Below are 18,855 nucleotides of genomic sequence, written 5' to 3'. Positions count from 1 at the left end.
GCTCGTTTTCAGCGTTTCCATCCGCAGTTTCAGCCTCGCCAGGAGACCCGCGCAGCTCCAGCGACCCGAGCGCGCTTCGCAAGGTGAATCCGAATCTGAGCATGCGCAGAGGGCCTCTGGCGCGCCCCGCCCCGGCCCCGCCCCGTCCGTCCCGCCCCCTCCCAGGCTGGTTGGCCGTGGGACCTGCGTCCTCACCGGCGCTGCGCCGCCTCGCTCGCAGTCGCGCACGCCTCAGCGCGGTAACGGACGCGCCCCCCAGCTCGCCGGCCCGGCCCCGGGATGGTCCCCAAGCCCTCAGACTCCGCGGAGGGGCTCCGCGCCGCCGGCAACCAGAGCTTCCGCAACGGCCAGTTCGCCGAGGCCGCGGCGCTCTACAGCCGCGCGCTGCGGATGCTGGAGGCGCAAGGTACGACCCTGGCCCCCTGTTTCTCCGCCCGGCCTCCTCCCCCTCCGGTGTCCCCTTTCCCCCGCGGCCGCCCAGACCTCGCTCGGCCCCCTAGTCCCCGGGGCCTGCGTTCCCCGCGGCCGACTGGCTCACCGGGGGCCACCCGGCACCCTTCCCGCCCGCTCCCTGCTTTGGCGTCCTGCGTGGAACTTCCTTGGCTCTTTCTTCCCCCGCCCCCTCCTCCCCCCTCCAAGTATAATATGGTTTTGTTACTGTTTCTTTCTCACTTATTGCCATATCACAAACGTATTTCCGTATGAATGGATGTTTTATCACATGTTTTATTGCTGTTTAAAAAAAAAACACCCCACAACTATTAAATTGTAAATTTAAATTGTAAACCTCACAATTTAATAAGATAAATTTATCTTATTAACCATTTTTAAGCGCAGGACTGTCAGGTGAATTCACATTGTCGTGCAACCGAGATCGCTAGAACTTTCTCACCTGCAGCACTGAAACTCTGTAGGCCCCAAACACTATCATCTTCCCTTCCTCCCCACAGCCCGTGGTTTCCACCTTTCTACTTCGTGTATCTATGGTTTTGATTAGGTACTTCAAATGAGTGAAGTCCTCCGGTATTTGTCTTTTGGGACTGGCTTATTTCGCTTAGCAGAATCGCCTCCCGGACATTGCAGTTCGTGTTACAGCACGTGACAGGATTTCTTCCTAATTTTTAAAGATCATTGTGTGGATATTTCCTATTTTCTTTATCCAGATGTAAACAAGGCCTGTCTGAAAGCTATTAGGACCGCAACGGAGACAAATACAGGGATGTGTAAGGCAGGTGACTAGGGAGCTCCTTTAGAGTGGATGGTCAAGGACAGCTTTGAAGAAGTGATCATTGATGTCTGAATGATGAGAAGAAGCCAGGTGCACGAAGTTTTGGGTGCTGCGCGTTCCAGGTGGAGGGAATTGTTCGTTACAAAGGCCCCCAGATAAATGAGCATGGAGAGTTTCAGGCACCCAAGTCCAAGCATCGTGAAGGGGGGCGGGGAGCAGGAAGTGTTCAGGGTAGTTTGATCGCAGAGCCTTAATGGCCTTATTTTACACAGTAGTTTGTGGTAAGGAGTGTGGATTTTATTCCTTGATGGGAGGCTACTGGGAAGTTTTGTTTTAAATAGAAGTGTAGCACGGGCGCCTGGGTGGCTTAGGGGCGCCTGGGTGGCTTAGTCGGTTAAGCGTCCGACTTTGGCTCAGGTCGTGATCTCATGGTTTATGGGTTCAAGCCCCGTGTCGGGCTCTGTGCTGACAGCTCAGAGCCTGGAGCCTGTTTCAGATTCTGTGTCTTCCTCTCTCTCTCTGTAAGACAAAGTAAGACACTTTGGAGGAGAGGTGAGTCTCATTCTAACCAACCACAGCCCATTGCCCCAAACCTCTTTTCCAAAGTGTCTTACCCATGAGCCCTCGTTGTCTATAGGACCGATTTCCCCATGCCTGCTTCTCTCCTTTTCTTGGCTAGCATTGGTTGAGTGCTTTACTGTGTGCTAGACATTACCGACGTCATTCCTTTTGATTTTCATACAAACCTATGGGTAAGACACTTTCTAGATGAGTCCGGTGGAATTACACAATGAAGACATGTCAGAGGCAGGATATGAATATGGGTCTAGTTCTCAAGTCCAAGTTTTGAATCACTTTATTAAACTTCTCCCCAAATCCTCTCCAAATTCCAGTCTTTCTTGTTTGAACTTTTTTAGTTTGAAGTCACTCATTTTGCCCCCCTCTTATTCTTCTAGAACACTCCTTTTTAGGCCCACCTCCTCATCTCAGCATCACTTGATGAAGTCACTGATGAATTTGAGAGACCGATATTTCTGCCTTTTTTCTTTCATCCTACCCCAGCTGGCCTGGAAAAGCTTGTGCTTTTGTGTGGATTTATTCTGGATCCTTAGAAGGGCTGGCCTGGTGTCTGCATTTAGTAGCATTTAGTAGGGGACCAGCGTTCGGTTCTAACCTTGCTGTTGATTTTCTAGATAATTTCTAGGGAAATCCCTGGATTTCTGTGATCAGGTTTGCTGATCTTGAAAGGAGGGTGCAACCTAACAAAATGAACCCTTCTAGCAAGTCTGTGAAGCAGTATCGTCACGTGATAGTCACGTGGGCACATTTGATCAGAGGGATTGAGTGGCTGGTGCCAGCTCGCTGACAGGGGTCTAGGTTCTGATGCCCTTCCCGCTGCCCCACTGCTGTTTCTGCGCGCTCTGGTGACTTGACGTGGACTACAAGCTTCGAGTAATCATACTTTTCCCTTAAGGGCCAGGGTATAGTTTACTTTTTTCTGTACTCTGCTCTCTCGCTCAGGGCCTGACAGAAAAAGGGGGAAAAGCTATTATTTTATTAGGTTTGTCACCGTTGATATTGAACGAAAGCTTTTGTCATGCCTCAACATGGTAACATACTTAGTGGAAAAAAGCAAATTGCAGAAGGATGGACATTAGGGTGCCACTTAGGAAAAGCTTAGGAATGCAGATATAATAAAGCAGGCAGATGCGCATGTAGGAGGATGTTACACCCCAGCCTCAGGACTGTGCTGACCTCTGGGCATCTGAGGAGGGAGCAAAGAGAAAAAGATGAGGTTGAGTGGAGCTTTGGCCATATCAGAAATTAAAAAGACTGGAAACAAATATAACGTATGCCAAATCCAGCGATGGATGTTAAGTATATGTTATACCATTTTCTAGATATTTCATAATTTTCAAAAGAGAGTTTGTTTCTCATTCTTTTGGGTATATACCCAGGATGGGATTACTGGGTCAGCACTTGGTAGTTTTCAGGGGTTTTTTTGTTTTCCGTTATGGTCTATGTTAGTGGGTATAAAGTAGTTGAAGAATTATTTTAAAAATGGAAGATGGGGGCGCATGGGAGGCTCTGTCAGTTGAGTGTCCGACTTTGGCTCGGGGCATGATCTCGTGGTTCGTGAGTTCGAGCCTCACGTTGGGCTCTCTGCTAATAGCTTGGAGCCTGCTTTGGATTCTGAGTCTCCCTCTCTCTGCCCCTCCCCCGCTCCCATTCTGTGTTTCTCTCTCTCAAAAACATTTAAGAAAATAAAAGTCATTGCGGCTACACAGTAAATGACGTGGGCTTCTGAGATTCCTGAAGGTAAGGACTGCCTTCAGAGTTCTGACACTTCTCCCTCTGGGCTTCCTGATCGGGCTTGTTGGTAGCTTGAATCCTTCCTTTGACCAAGTGGAGTTAATCTCTTGTCTTTTATATCCCCACAACCCTGTTCAGTCTATGTATCACATATCCTTTCCTTTTTTAGGAACCCTTTTTGTTGGGTTTACATGAGTTTTGTAACAAAATTCTCACACACACATGTGCACGTGTAGTTGCAGCATGGATTTCTTCAAGCGGAAGCCAGCTAGTTCATGTCTTGTCTTTTGCCTGGTCTTAAGTTCAGTGCTGGAGTCAGTGAATGAGATGGTGTTTGGTTCCCTGTGAGTGGCCAGAAGCTTCCTGTTCTCGCTGCCACGTAAGAACGACAAGCCTGGCAGCCCATCGGACCAACCAGCCTGATCAGGAAGCCCAGAGAACTCCGGGCCTGAAATACACCCCAGGGCGTCTATTTCCCACCCTGATAACCTCGTGCTGTCTGCTTCCACCTGGGCAGGTTCTTCGAACCCCAAAGAAGAAAGTATTCTCTACTCTAACCGGGCAGCATGCCACTTAAAGGATGGCAACTGCAGGGACTGCATCAAGGATTGCACTTCGTAAGTGGGCAGGGGTGACCTTGGGGGTCTGGGGGGGGTCTCAGGAGAGGATGCTGGGTTTATCTGGCCTGTGTTCTTCTTTGGACCGATCCCACCGGTTATAGCCATGCCAGATAATTTGGAAATGACCACTGGGTCACTGAGGATAACTTGTGTCTTTGGAGTCTGCCGAGAAAGGAGTAGGGTGGGCAGTTAGAGGTGGGCCTTAAAGGCCTTTGAGATTTGGGACCTGATGATAAGATTGAGGTGCAGATAGGTGACTGGCTTGCCCAGGATTTTCCTGGGGTGGATGTGTGTGGGAGCAAGGGAGGGAAAGAAAGAGGAATAGAGCTTAGTGACTACTAGCCTCAAAAGAAGCTAGGAGGGAAAGGTTCCCATCGATGACCAGGGGTAAAAGAAGTTAAACAGTTGTTCATACTTCTTCCTTCTCCAAGCCAGTCTGCTACTGCCTTCTTTCCTCCTCACTGAGCTAGCACACACGACTTCATGTTCTCAGATCCAGTGTCCTGTGGTATTGCCCTAGATTCGTGCCCTGGTGATGGGTGGGAGAGGGGGAGAGGTGAGCAGGCTCGTGGAGCCTGCGCTGAGCTCATTTGCACCGGGCCCGTGCTGGGTTTCCTTCTTGGAGTGCTCATGACCACTCTGCGGGGTAAGTTTACCATCCTGCCCAGGCCAGCACTGGGTTGCAGAGGACTGAGGTGGTAAAGTGACCTGCCTGGGGTCACGTGGTTGGTGGCAGAGGTAGAATTCCAACACCACTCCATCTGACTCCAGGGCCTGTTTTCCTACCAGGTCAGCCTCTTTAGAAGCACCTAGAAGACTGAAAGTTACAAGGCACTTGTTCTTGGCTTGAGGGGAGCAGGAGTGGGGAGGAGGGATTGCAACCATGAAAACTGATGGGTGGGCACCCAGGTTTCACAGTGTGAGTGGTCTTCTGCCCGTCATCCCTTCTCCACCGCAGTCCAAGTTGGAAAGTCCCTCTTCTAAGGCTTGATATTTTTAGCAGTGTCTCTGCCAGATGTGACCTCCTGTATACTGAATGCTACACATGACCCTGCTTGGAAGGAGCTGCACGGGAGCCCCAGTGGCTCAGCAGCCAGGTGACGTTTGTGCCTCCTGCTCTAGAGCCCTGGCCCTGGTTCCCTTCAGCATGAAGCCCCTGCTGCGGCGAGCGTCGGCCTATGAGGCTCTGGAGAAATACCCCCTGGCTTATGTCGACTACAAGACTGTTCTGCAAATCGATGACAGCGTGACGCCAGCCTTGGAAGGCATCAACAGGTGAGCCTGAGCCACTGCCAGCAGTCTCTCTGGAACTCCCTGTCCTCCTGGATTTGCTTGGGCCATGGCTTTGGGCATCTCCTGGGGGTCCCTTTGGGCTGGGCTTAGAAACTCCTAATGAGCATGTGGGGAAAGTGCGGAAGGAGAGTCAGCTGTCGTGTGCAGGTGTGAACAGGGTCAGAATTGGAAGATTGATTGCTTGCCTGGCTGCTCAGTCATTCACACCATGAGAGTTTATTGAGCTCTGTTTAAAGGATTGTGCCAGCTTTAGTGGGGAAGATCCCCCTTGCTCTGCAGACCTAACTAGAGCGGGGAAAGTAAGACGGTGCACAGGTAGCTCAACACAAGGCCATGAGTGGTGGTCTCGGGGATGGTTCAGTACGTTGTGCTGTGACCCCTTCACGTGGCCCATCAGGCAGCATTGCTTTCTGGGCTTCTGGGTGGTGGTTTGTACGTCATGGATGCCCTCGTCTGTGTATCTGATCATGTTTCCCCTCTTTGCATGGGCTGCTAGAAAGCCGACATGACACTGTAGCAAACCTTTCACGGGACTTCATGGTATGTATTTAGTGCATCATTTTTACCTTCACTTGTTTTTTCTCTGCCTCCTTTTAGTTTCTATCCTCCAACAGAATCTGCTGCTTGTGTGCCCACCTTTGCCCTAGGGCCTGGGCTGATGCCTGACGCACAGCTCTTCCTCCTTAATGGAGCCCCAGGCTCATGGGGAACCCAGTTATAGTCAAGCGCACCCCAGTATGTCGAGCTCTGTGGTAGGCGGCGGTCCAGGGGGCCGTAGGGGCAGAAAGGGGCGCCTGACCAACCAGGGGGAGGAAGGAGACTGGTCAAGACTTTACGGAGGAGGCGAGCTGCGGCTGACAAATGAATAGACATCTGGGGTCAGGGCAACTTGGACGTCACCTGTAGAGGGTGAGCAAGAATCATGGCTTCCAGGAGTTGCAAAAAGTCCATTTTGCTTGGTGCTGCTGGTGAGGAGCTCAGCTCGGATGGGTGAGGCGAGGCCAGATCACACAGGGCCTGGCATTCAGGGGCCTGGACCTAATCCAGGCATGGTGAGGCTTTGTGGAAGGGGCTTTAGCAGGGGGACGGCGTGAGCAGATTTGAGAGAAAAGCTGACTGGCCTCCGTGCCGAGGGATGCCTGAAGGAGAGCAGGGTAGGAAGGGCTGGGCAATAATTCAGAAGAGATGGTAGTGGAGAGAGGACAGCAGGACCAGTTCCGGGCACATTGGTTCAGTGAGATTTGGTGTTGGGTGGTGAGAAGGGAAGAATAGAAAAAACATCCCAGAGGCTGACGGGTCACATTAGAGGGGACTGTGGGACGTGAGACAGGCGACGTAAGGATAGTGGTTGGGTATTTCCATGGGTTTAGAGGCAAGGGAGACAAATACAGGGCAGATTTTTGGCTTCAGAGGACATCAGCCTAGAGGTGGATCGAGGTTGTGGGAGAGCAGAAGACCCCTGCAGCAAGTGAGCAGCGGGGAGAGGCCAGAGCTTTGAAAATTGCAGCATTTGAGGGACTTCCAGAACAGCAGCTGGAGGGAAGGAGGAAACTTGAAGCATTTCAGAGAAGGTGATTCCAGAAGGATGAAGCCCTCGTTCCTGTCAGGTGTTGCCATGAGCTTAAATGGACTTCTGGGTTTAAGAATGGAGTCCCTGGTGGTTCTGAAAGCAGCAGTTCAAGATGTCTGGCTGTGAAGAGGCAGAGGCGTCCAGCGGCGGGGGCGGAGTAGGGTCTCCAGGCTGGTCTCCAGGCACAGAGCAAGGTGGAAGCTGTAGAAGAGATGTTGACCATGCTTCCTGGAGAGGCAGCGAGAGGGGAGGCCCAGGGCTTCGGTGGAGAGATTGGCCTCATCATTCTGTCATTCGTGACAGGAGAGAAATAGGAAGGAGTGGGTGCCCATGCAGGCGGGTTGGCTTTTGCAGGGTGAGGAAGTTTGCCCCCAAAAGAGGAGGAGGGTTCGGGAGCTGGGCTGAGGAGGGTAGAGGTTTGAAACAGCTGTGCCAATCAGGAAAACAGCTTTGGGGGCCGAGTGCAAGGACACGAGTTTGCAGTGATGCCAGCCCGTGACGCTTTCATTCTGATCACACAAGGAAACAGTCGTTGGAGCAGAAAAAGCACACTGTTGGCTCTGTTCACTGGCCAAGCACATACAAAACGGACATGGTCCCTGAGCAGGATTTGAAGCAAATTAGCTGGGCCCAGAAGGGGGAGATGGGGAACGGGAGGTGGCAGAGACTGTTCCGGGTAGAGGGAAGAGTATGTGCAAGGGCCAGAGCGGACAGATCAAGAGGGAGCGTGGCACGCAGTGAAAGTGGAGAGGCGGGAAGGGGCCGGGTCTCACGCCCTGTCAGCCTAGGCAAATGGAAACTCTTGAAGGATCTTAAACTGAGAATGACCGAATATTTACACTTTTTAAAAATCTCACAGCATTGATCCAATGTCAGGTGCTTGCACGGCCTTGTAATAGATCCTTTAGGAAGGTATAAAACACGTCTTTTTGGGACGCCTGGGTGGCTCAGTCGGTTAAGCGTCTGACTTCGGTTCAGGTCATGATCTCACAGTTCGTGGGTTTGAGCCCTGCGTTGGGCTCTGTGCTGACAGCTCAGAGCCTGGAGCCTGCTTTGGATTCTGTGTCTCCCTCTCTCTCTGCCCCTCCCCCACTCATGCTCTATCTCTCTCTGTCTCAAAAATAAATAAACATTAAAAATGTATAAAAAATAAACATTTCTTGGGGGATGAGTGGTCTTTTAGGGATAAGGTTTTAAGTACCCTTCATAAGCAGCAGTCACCACTTTGAAATTAACATAGGTGAGGGCCAGGCAGGAAGGGACTGTCATGATGGCAGACTTCTGTCCCTTTCCCACTGTGTGTTAGAAGGCCATAAAGAGGTGGAAGCTCTCACATGCCCACTTTGGATTTATGAGAGAATGCTATCTTCCAGACCCAGCCGGAAACCTCCCTGTAATTCTGTCTGCCTTTCCAGGATGAGCAGAGCTCTTGTGGACTCCCTTGGGCCCGAGTGGCGCCTGAAGCTGCCCTCCACCCCCTTGGTGCCTATTTCAGCTCAGAAGAGGTGGGAGTCCTTGCCCGCAGAATGCCGCAGAGAGACAGCTAAAAGCAAAGTCAAAGAAACCACAACTGCAAAGAGCAGAGGTAAGTTGTGACTTCCTGCCAGGAGTGGTATAGTCTCCCCGTAGCCACTTTAATTCTATAAATTGGCCTTGGTTAAGCTGAGCTATAAAAATTAAAAGAAAAAATAAAAACAAAAAGTCCTAACTTCTTAGAGACTGAGGCGATGAGAAAGCCCACCCACCACCGCCCAGATGAAGTGATAGAAGGCACGTGGAGCTCCCGGCCTGGTGGGTCGGTGTACGGCATTAGTTCCTCTGGCAGCCGTGGCGATGGGTCATCTAGGATGGTTTTGGTAGCAAGAACAGGAAGCTCAACGTGGTAAAAATAACAAAGAGAATGTATTGGCTCACGTAACTGAAAAGTTCAGGTTCAGGCAAGGTTTGCTCCAGCAGCTCACGACGGTCTCAGACTCTGATTCAGTTTCTCCGTGCCCCTCTCAGCTCTCTCCTCTGGTGGGTTGGCTTTGCCTTCGGGCCATCTTCCCTCCTAGTAGCAAAGTAGCTGTAGCACTTCCTGGCCTCGTGTCCATACGGCATGCCTCGTGGCCCAGAGAAAGAGAAGAAGGTTGGTTTCTTCTAATAGCTCCCTAAGAAGGAGAGGGTTTCTCTCCTTTAAATCCCTAGGTCACAGGTTTCCTCAATGATTCTGGCTCATTTGGTCAGCTATTGTCTGAATTAGTCATGTGATCGGGGGCTGAGACTTTGTGATGGGCTCCACCCTAAGCCATCTGTCCCACCTTCTTAGCTTGAGGGTGATGCTTTCCCAGGAAGGAACCAACGAACACGCCCCCACACACCCACACCAGGAGGCCCTGGAGGATGAGTAAGAGAAGAGAGATGGAAGTCAGGTAACACAGAGATGAGATGATCCCATCTCAACCAAGTAAAATGGAGAGGCCGTTCTTGGGGCACAAGCTCCCCAGTGCTCCAGGGGCCTCAGCTGGGCCCAGCAGGCTAGGGAGTCAGGGTAGGAGGTGCAGCAGGTGTGCGGGCTGGAGCCTTGCCGTGGGTCTCAGGGGAGGGCAGGTGAACAACCCTTCCCGGGAGGGAACCTATCTGACCATGGGTAGCATTTACTCTGGTTTGTGGAAGCCTGCTAAGTGTCCCCCGTTCTCCATAATGAAAATGTGGGGTGCTGATGAACTAGCTGGCTTCAGCACCTACCATTAATTTCCTTCATTCAGAGCCCCAAGCCCTATATTTTGCAGGTGCTGTGCTAGGCAGTGTGACACAGAGATGGCAGGCGGGCTTGGCCCTCAGGAAGCTCTCACTCTAATGAAAGACAGACACATAAACAGCTTTTTAAAATACAGGAGGAAAGGGGCGCCTGGCTGGCTCTGTCAGTGGAGCACATGACTCTTGATCTCAGGGTTGTAGGTTCAAGCCCCATGCCGGCGGTAGAGCCTACTAGAAAAAAAAGAAAATACAGGAGGAAGAATGAGTTGCTTTAGAGTCTTTAGTATCTGGGGAGTTCAAAATAGGAACTAACGTGTTCACTTGAGGGGTTTGGCGGATCACTCCTGGAGGAAGTGCCGGTGAGAGAGAACGCAGCGTGTGGCTGTTGCAGGTGAACAGTGGGAATCCCTGCCTGAGCAGCGTGGGTATGCTGAAGCCGTATCTACACGGCAGCCCATTGGCTCTGCTTCTAGAGAACCTCGTCTGCTTCTAGAGAACCTCGTGCACGTGTGCAGAGGAGATGTGTGCAAGAGTGCTCACAGCAGCATGTTTGCAGCAGCAAAAACAAAAATGGAAATAACCCAGGTCTGTAAGAAGAATGGACAAGTCAGTTGTAGCCACATCAACACAGGAATCAATCTCAGGAATACGTTGCTGAGGGGAGAAAACAAAACCAGATCGAGGAAGCATAATTAGAATTGTTTATTCTTTTATATGCAGTTAAAACCAAAACAAACAGCAAAGGGTTTACAGAAACTATCGTATATAGTTAAGCTACCAAGAAAAAGGGGAGGAAGGAAGCGCAGGATTGGGGATGATGGTTTCTTCCAGGAGTGGATTAATTTGGGGAGGGGGCCCCACAGGACTTTTAAGGTCTTAGCGAATGTTCTGTTAAGGTGAGGGATAAATTCAAGGGTGTTAGTTCTCTTCCTAAAACCTTACCCATGCCATAAATACTCAGTATTTTATAAAGGTAGTTTTTAAAAATTACAAAAATGGCTGAAATGGGAGCTGGGTCTGCTGGGTCTGGAACAATGGTCTGGGGCTGCTCAGTGATGGGCCGGAAGGCCACGTGAGCAGCTTGCATTTCACCTTGTCGCCCTCTCGATGAGGGTGGGGGCGGAGCTGCACTCACTGGCTGAGGGAGGATACATTAGGGCCAAAGCCACAATGAGGATGGCGGGCTTTTCTGCCCTTTTTTGAAAGCCCGGGAGCTACACCCTTTCTCAGACACTTGCTTATTTACACACTCATTTACTTGTTCTCCTGCTTTAAGTTTATATATAGCATGCTCTGCACTTTGTGGGGTGCACTCAGTTTCGTCCTGACACTAGCCCCGTGTGGGGTAGGTAGTGTCCCGCTGCATGGAGAGACTGAGGTCCAGAGGACTTGGGCCCCATGAGATCCCCAGCTCCTGAGTGGCAATGCCGGGGCTAGAACCCGAGTTCTGTCTGTTCTTACGTGTATGTCTGAGTATGTTTTTATATAGGAGTCCCCAGCCTGCTGTGACTGAAAAACTCTTTAATCTCCCAGAAGCTGCATGGGGGACTCCTTCATCAGGGAGGCTGCTTTAGGGCAGCGTAGGGATCTCGGGGGGTGGGGGGCACGGGGGTGGCAGACGACTTGGAAGAGATGATTCCCGTGAGGCCTCGTGGATCTCGGTTGGGCACCCGCTCCATGGCTTTTTCCTCTTCTGAATTTGTATCTAGTGCCTTCTGCTGGGGATGTGGAGAGAGCCAGAGCTCTGAAGGAAGAAGGCAATGAGCTTGTAAAGAAGGGAAACCATAAGAAAGCTATTGAGAAGTACAGTGAAAGCCTCTCATTTAGTGACATGGAGTCCGCCACATACAGCAACAGGTATCTTCCACGTAGCTGTTGGCCCGGGGGCTTTTAGGATGTTGGCCGTTGTTCCAGAGTCCTCTCTCAGACTGGGGTGGGCTCTTCATTCCTGGCATTTAGTCAGCATGTTGTAGCTCCAAACCCGCATCCACACGTGTTCTGGTCGCCATAAGGCAGGTGTTGCCCACGGCGTTCGCTACCTTAGAGGAATAGAAACAGCGATGCCAGCGTGGAGCCTGGGCTTGGTCGGCCCTTCTCCCCCTCAGATTTTATCCAAATAAGCACACTCCACAAGTAAAAGCCTCAGCACGAGTCTCTTCACCTGCCCCCTTCCTCCACTCCCACGGCTTCTCTGAGCCCCTCCCATTAGAAGTGTTGGCACGTCTCAGCACTAGGGCAGGACCCAGGGTGTGGACTAACGACTGCCTGGCCCGGGAGCAAGAGATGGTCTTGCCTGAAGGGTCTGACCTGTGGGTGGCGCTGTTGAACACCGCGCACCATGAACTGCTGTCTGGGGCTAGTGCTTCTTTCCACCCATAGCGAGGGCACCGTCCCTTTTGTGGTGTGGGAGTCACTGCTTTGCAACACACTCCTGATGTACTGGTGGTAGGTGGCCTTCCCCTTTAAAAGTCAAGAAATCAGAGGCTCAGAGCAGGAAGGGCTTTACCTTAGCTCACCCAGCCATTAAACGGTAGAGACAGGATTGGAACCTGGCTCCAGTGAGATCTGTTTATTAGTTTTACTGTCAGCAGCTTGAAACATTCAGCAAGGGACCGTATCTGATCCAAACATTTGTCATAAAAGATATACGATAAAACCTTATGAGTCTGTTTCTCCTCTCTTGCTAACATACATATATTACTCTTTAGTTCAAAACTCTTGGATTCGGGGCACGTGGGGGGGCTCAGTGGGTTAAGCATCTGACTCTTGGCTTTGGCTCAGGTCACGATCTCCTGGTTCTTGAGTTCCAGCCCCAAATTGGGCTCTATGCTGATAGTGCAGAGCTTGTTGGCGGTTCTTTTCTCTCTCTCTGCCCCTCCCCTGCTCACCTCTCCCTCTCTCAAAAATAAACATTAAAAAAAAAAAAAGAAACACCAATCTTGGATCTACTGTAGGGTCTCCATTCCCTATGGAAATTTTTGGGATAAAACGTGTCCCAGCTTTGAGTAAGGGTAATGTGGTCCGTGTACCAAGTCACATGATCCTCACGCAGAGTCTGGGGCAGCTTGCTGAAACTCACTGTTAACATTTCTGCTGTGAAGCGTAGCAGAATTCCCCTTGGACTTGAGGCAGTGTTAAAGAATGGCCAAGTAGCCTCACATCTGTGCAGGTCAGGTTTTGGTGTCAAATAAGTTGAAAAGAACTTTTTAAGGGTAGGTTTTAGAATTTTGGACCCGTGGTTTTACTGGCTGATTGGACCAGGGGTGCCCAGTGCCTCAGTCTTCCGGGCTAACTGGGAAGAAAGGACCGCTGGCTGTGTGTTCTGTGCTTATGCAGTGGCCTCTTGACACCTGTCTCTGGGCCTGCTGGACTCGCTGACCTCATACTGCTAGAGACTTCTGTTAGCCTAGTTTCCTGGATTTCTACCACTTTTTACCACTTTCAGGACAATGTTTTGTTTAAATGCAGTTTTTCATGCAAGTGTGTCCATGCCACACTTTAATTACTGCTTTACCTTGTAGGGCTGGTCTTTTCCTTATTTTTCTTACTCAGAGCATCACTGGCTGTTTTCCCAGGTTCGTTCTAGCTAAACCTTAGGAACATCTTGACAGAGTCCAGAGAGTTTTGTTTGTTTGTTTGTTTTTTAATGTTTTATTTCTGAGAGAGAGAGAGAACAAGTAGGGGAGGGTCAGAGAGAGAGGGAGACACAGAATCCAAAACAGGCTCCAAGCTCTGAGCTAGCTGTCAGCACAGAGCCTGACATGGGCCTCAAACCCACAAACCGCGAGATCATGACCTGAGCCAAAGTCGGACGCTTAACCAACTGAGCTACCCAGGTGCCCCTCCAGAAAGGATCTTGGTGGGCTTTTGGTTATGGTTACACTGGATTTATAAATTTAATTTAGAGGTGCCTGGGCAGCTCAGCTGGTTCAGTGTCCGACTCTTGATTTTGGCTCAGGTTATGATCTCCTGGTTCGTGGGTTCAGGCCCTGCCTCTGGGCTAACAGTGCAGAGCCTGCTTGGGATTCTCTGCCTCTCTCTCAAAAATAAACAAACTTAAAAATTTTTAATTTAGAGGACTGTGGGGCACCTGAGTGGCTCAGTTGGTTAAGCACCCAACTCTTGATTTCGGCTCAGTCATGATCTGACAGTTATGGGATCGAGCCCTGTGCTGACATTGTGAAGGCGGGGTATTCTCTCTCTCCCTCTCTGCTCCTCCCCCACTCATGCTTTCTCTCTGAAATAAAAATTTAGAGGATAACTTTGTATTTTATAAATTTTCCATCCACTGAACCTGAAACAATACCTCATCCCCAGATGCCTTTTTTTTTGTTTGTTTGTTTTTGTTTTTTGAGAGAGAGGGCACACGTGAGCAAGGGGCAGAGAGAGAGAGAAGCAGGGCTTACCCAAGGCAGGGCTTGAACTCATGAACTATGAGACCATGACCTCAGCCCAAGTCAGATGCTTAACTGATTGAGCCACCCAGGTGTCCCCCAGATGCCATTTTAATGTTCCACCATGCCCTTTTCTCTCTACTGGTCAGCCCCTGAACCTGCCTGAATTAGAGGGAAGAGAACATAGGACCCCTTCAGTGGGAAGAATGCCAAAGAACTTGTGCCTTTTATTTAAAAAAATTTTTTTAATGTTTATTTTTGAAAGAGCACAAGCTGGGGAAGGGGCAGAGGGAGGGGGAGACACAGAATCAGAAGCAGGCTCCAAGCTATCAGCACAGAGCCTGACATGGGGTTTATACCCACAAACTGTGAGATCATGACCTGAACCAAAATCAGATGTTTAACTGAGCCACCCAGGTGCCCCTTTTATGCCTACTTTTAAATTGGCATGTGCCGGGGGGTGGGGTCGTCTGGCTGGCTCTGCCAGTGGGGTATGGGGCTCCTGCTCTCAATTTTGTGGGTGCAGGCTACATGCTGGGCAGAGACATTATTCTAAAAAAAAAAAATTGGTAAAAGGGGAGCTTTTTCTAATTTATAAATTCCATGCAGTCTCTGTAAAAACATTAGAGTTTTTTTTAATTCCTGATAATGACTCTAAAGTTTGTCAGGAAAAAATGAGAATATCATACGCTAAATTCTCTTAGGCTGCTAAAGGGAAAAGAGGGATTATCCAATGAGTATTAAAATAAATTCTAAGTGGACCACAGTTTCAAATGTAGAAAGAAAAACCATTAAGTTCTAGAAGAATGCGTGGGTTAATTACTTTGCAGTGGGAATGTATTCTAAAGCTGTGGAGTGGGGAGGTGGGGACCACAGAGGTCATTAAAGGTATATTTTATTTCATAAGGTTAAAAAGCCTTACGTAAAGGTACAGAGCTTTGCCCGTATGTAAAACAACTGCGTTATAACAGCGAGACAGTTTTCTTCCACTGTTGATAAGTTAAAGGTTGAGACTCAGGATCGGTTCACTTACAGGGAAATAAGCTCTATAATAACTGGTTCTGAGAGCATCTTTCGGAGAATATTTTGGCAAGAACAGTCAGGGCTCTAAATGCACGTACCTGTTGACCCACCGGTCCCTCCTGACCGGCACTAAGCGTTACGCATCGGGGTGCTCATGGCAGCATCATCTATTCACAGACTGGAAGTGATGAAAAAGGTCTACAGATGAGGAATTGGCAAAATAAGTATGGTTCATCCAACCAAGTGAATACTCTGTTCTCACTGAAAACAGCAAGTGAGCTCCAAGACCCCTGTTTTTTCACGACTGTCTTTGGAGGAAAGAATTGAAAATGATGGAGGAAGATGTACATCTTTCTTTCCCTGTAGATGCAGTGTCGTTGTATGATGTACGCTACTGTTTTTTTCCCATGATCATGAAATTGTTCACACTGTCAGTTGAAAGAACTGGATACTGGACACCCGCATATATACCTACCGTCTGAATTCCTCGTGAATGTTTTGTCATCTTTGCTTTATTGCTGTTTAGCCAAACAGCCAATTGCTGTTCTTAGTTTGGGTGCATTTCAGGGCGAGCTGCAGACATTTTTACTTCTCACTGCTAACACATCCGCCTGTGTATCCTGAGTCCAGTATTTGTTTAAGGTAGACGATTTTTTAATCCATCAAGGGAGAGGTTTCAAGAGCCTTTTCTGTGTGGAAGAGCATAGGACGGGAGTGTGAAGTAGACCACGCGATGACCGGATGTGTTAGGGTGTGGAGACCTGCAAACCAGGCTCCCATCTGGGCCTCACAGTGTCACTGGTGCGTGCACAGGCCCCTCGCCCCTCCGGGCGAGTGGGTGGGTCCCATCTGTGAAGAGGGGCCAGTGTTCTTCGAGGGTGAGGAAGCTATGAAGTACCCAGCACAGAGCAGGTGTTCGGCGAGTCCGAGGTCAACCCTCAAACCACCTCATGGCTGGTGGGCAGCCTCTAAGCAGTGACTGAAACCTCCAAAATGGTCTTTCCCCTTCAGAGCGCTCTGCCATTTGGTCCTGAAGCAGTACAAGGAGGCAGTGAAGGACTGCACAGAGGCCCTGAGACTGGATGGAAAGAATGTGAAGGCCTTCTACAGGCGAGCTCAAGCCTACAAGGCACTCAAGGTAAAAAGGCCCTGACTGAAAGGCACCGTCTGAGGAGTCGGGCTTGTGGCCGGCCTTCCCAGAGCATGGCAGGGCGAGGGGTGGTGCCCTGTCCCTTCTCCTCCAGGGGCCCCCACGTAGCTCAGGCCTGGCCTACAGGCTGCAGTGTGAGACCCTCTACCATCTCCACTCCATCTTGCCTCAGTCAGGTCCCCATCCTCACCCCCTTCTCTTCCCCCAGGACTATAAATCCAGCTGTGAAGACCTCACCCGTCTCCTGCAACTTGAGCCCAGGAACGGCCCTGCCCAGAAGTTGCAGCAGGAAGTTAACCAGAGCTTAAACTAAAAACCCCAAAGGGCAGTGGGAAACCTCTGCCTGAGCTCCCTCCTCCGTGCCTGCTCCTGGGACCCCGCCTGCCCCAGAGTGAGCTCTGAAGCAACTCGGAGGTGATGGCTTCCTACCCCTTAAGAGGCTTGACTTGTTCAAATTAAGCCCCATGTAGTAAAAAAAAAAAAAAATTGTTTTGCTGGGACGGTCCCCACTCCTCCTGCCCCAGGTCCACAGAAACAGGCCCTCCTCGGCAGAGCACTTGGCTCTGTCCCCGCCCCAAGCATGCCGCCACCCGCTGCCCCTGTAGCTTCTCCAGACCCGTCTCACTGTGATTCATCTGCACAAACCGAGCTCCGGGGTGGGGGCGGGTGAGGGATAAACCAGAAGACCCTGGCCCACCGGCACCCAAAGCAGCCTGTTGAGCTGGTTCTCCAGGGCTGCCCTCCCCACCTGTCCTTGGCAGAGGCCCGTCTTCTGAGCCCCAGTGCCTTTTGGCTGGGCCCCCCTCCAGCAGGGATGCAGGATTGGGACTCTGGCTGGCTCTGCGCTGCCGAACCCGCGTGGAGGTGCCTGACGTATTTGGAGGGTCCAGAGGTGTGGTCACTTCCAAAGGTGGGACAGAGAGAAAGGCCTTCTCGAAGTTTGTGTCCTGCTCGGGGCAGGGACTTCCTGTTGACCTCAACAGTGGCCACCTCCAAGCTTCTTGGTTCTTTGTAATATGAGGTTAATTTGAACTAAACACACTGATGTTGAACTGTCTGTCTAAGCTTTTGCATTAAACATCTTATACATAAAAGGTCTGCTGTGCTTATGTTTGTGCGTTTTCTGCTTTGTGCTTTGAACTCTGCAGTAACAAAAGCCACTGCCTAGTGGGCACTCATCCACTCGAACACACTCCCTGGAGTATCCGCACGAGCCAGGCTCTGTATGGTGCTGGTGAAGCCACAGTCAGCAGACGTGGTGCCTGTGCTCAGAGCGTTGAGGCTCCAGTGGGAAGGCAAGAAGGTAATCGGATAATCCTGGGAACTAAGGGCAGTCAGGTTAAGCATTTTAGAGGAGCTGCCCCATGATGCTTTCCCTGCCTAAATGAGGAGATTTGACCCTGTGGAGGGGAAGGGGTCCCTGAGGAAACAGAGCTTGACCGGAGTTCTAACGTGGGAGTTTTACTGGTAAAGAAGGCAGAACAGCAATCCAAGCAGACATAACAGACATCTGTAAAGGCCCGAGGTGGGAGGACAGGGGGAGGACCGGGACCAGAAAATACCCCTTGAGTTCACAAAACGTGGTGTGGGGGAGGCTGGAGAGCGCTTTAGGATTTGTCCGGAACTACGGGCGGCTACCCTTTTCTGGCCTGTGTCCCAGTTAAATTGTCTCCCCTTAATGAAGCAGCAAGCAGTTTGAGGACACTGAAGCCAGGGTTTTCATGGTCCCATTGCTCGCGGTCACATCCTGTGCTGAGCACCACTCAGCTGTTAGCACACTGATTCTGACCTTGCTGAAGGAGGAGTCTCTACCATGAGCAACCACAGACCTCTAAGCTACGCAGATTTCAGGGTCTGGACAGACTCCGTGGGCATGGCCAAGGGACCAAAGTGCAGAGCTGGATGGGGAGCCTGTTGGTTAAGTGTCCGACCTCGGCTGAAGCAGGCTCCAGACTCCGAGCTGTCAGCATAGAGCCCAACCTGGGACTCGATCCCACTAACTGAGATCGTGACCTGAACCGAAGCCGGACACTTGACCCACTGAGCCACCCAGGTGCCCCTACTGTCAGCTCTTAGGCAGGCACGACTCTTACCTGATTGGAGGCAGGTTTAGTGGTGCCATCCGTTCACAGCTGACAGACTTTTTCTTCTTGAAGTCTAGAAGGCAAGTATCTTGATTTATTAATGAAAACATGGAAGGTAAACCCAGGACCTAGGAAGGGATCCTAAAGCAATTCTACGTGGGTTCTTCTCTAACAGTATTACACGGCCCTTAGCCAGCCCGCCCAGAGCCTACAAGGAGCTGCTGCTTCCAGGATGTATGTACCTGCACTGCAGGGTACGCAAGCCAGGCATCCAGAAACTCCATGCACGTCACGTGTGGGCACCTGTAGCTTTCGTTCCTTCGCTCGGTGCCGTGTGAAGATTGCCATTGTCACGTGCTGCGCCGCCGCCCGGTAGGCGTCTGCTCCTCTGGGGCCGTTCCAGACGGTTCTGCTCGAGACCTGGTGGTCTTGGTCTGGTAC

General features: G+C 50.7%; 1 protein-coding gene across 1 annotated transcript; it reads left to right on the top strand.

Moving 5' to 3' along the window:
* Positions 1-207: 207 nt before the first annotated feature.
* TOMM34 (translocase of outer mitochondrial membrane 34) lies at positions 208-17,424 on the top strand. Its single transcript, XM_039248517.1, has 7 exons — positions 208-406; positions 4,059-4,158; positions 5,284-5,436; positions 8,440-8,609; positions 11,473-11,620; positions 16,192-16,318; positions 16,539-17,424. The coding sequence occupies exons 1-7, from the start codon at positions 280-282 to the stop codon at positions 16,641-16,643; spliced, it is 930 nt and encodes a 309-aa protein (XP_039104448.1). The 5' UTR covers positions 208-279; the 3' UTR covers positions 16,644-17,424.
* Positions 17,425-18,855: the final 1,431 nt, after the last annotated feature.

This window comes from Hyaena hyaena, unplaced genomic scaffold (assembly GCF_003009895.1).
Source record: "Hyaena hyaena isolate Hyena2069 unplaced genomic scaffold, ASM300989v1 scaffold_312, whole genome shotgun sequence".
Taxonomy (NCBI): Eukaryota; Metazoa; Chordata; class Mammalia; order Carnivora; family Hyaenidae; genus Hyaena; species Hyaena hyaena.
The sequence above is the reverse complement of the archived record's forward strand: the minus strand, read 5'-3'. Positions and strand labels throughout refer to the sequence as shown.

Excerpts from the sequence above, each read along its gene's own strand:
- TOMM34 (XM_039248517.1), top strand. The coding sequence starts at position 280 with ATGGTCCCCAAGCCCTCAGACTCCGCGGAGGGGCTCCGCGCCGCCGGC. Across the intron at positions 4,159-5,283 it reads TGCATCAAGGATTGCACTTC|AGCCCTGGCCCTGGTTCCCT; the intron begins GTAAGTGGGCAG and ends CTCCTGCTCTAG. Across the intron at positions 16,319-16,538 it reads AAGCCTACAAGGCACTCAAG|GACTATAAATCCAGCTGTGA; the intron begins GTAAAAAGGCCC and ends CTCTTCCCCCAG.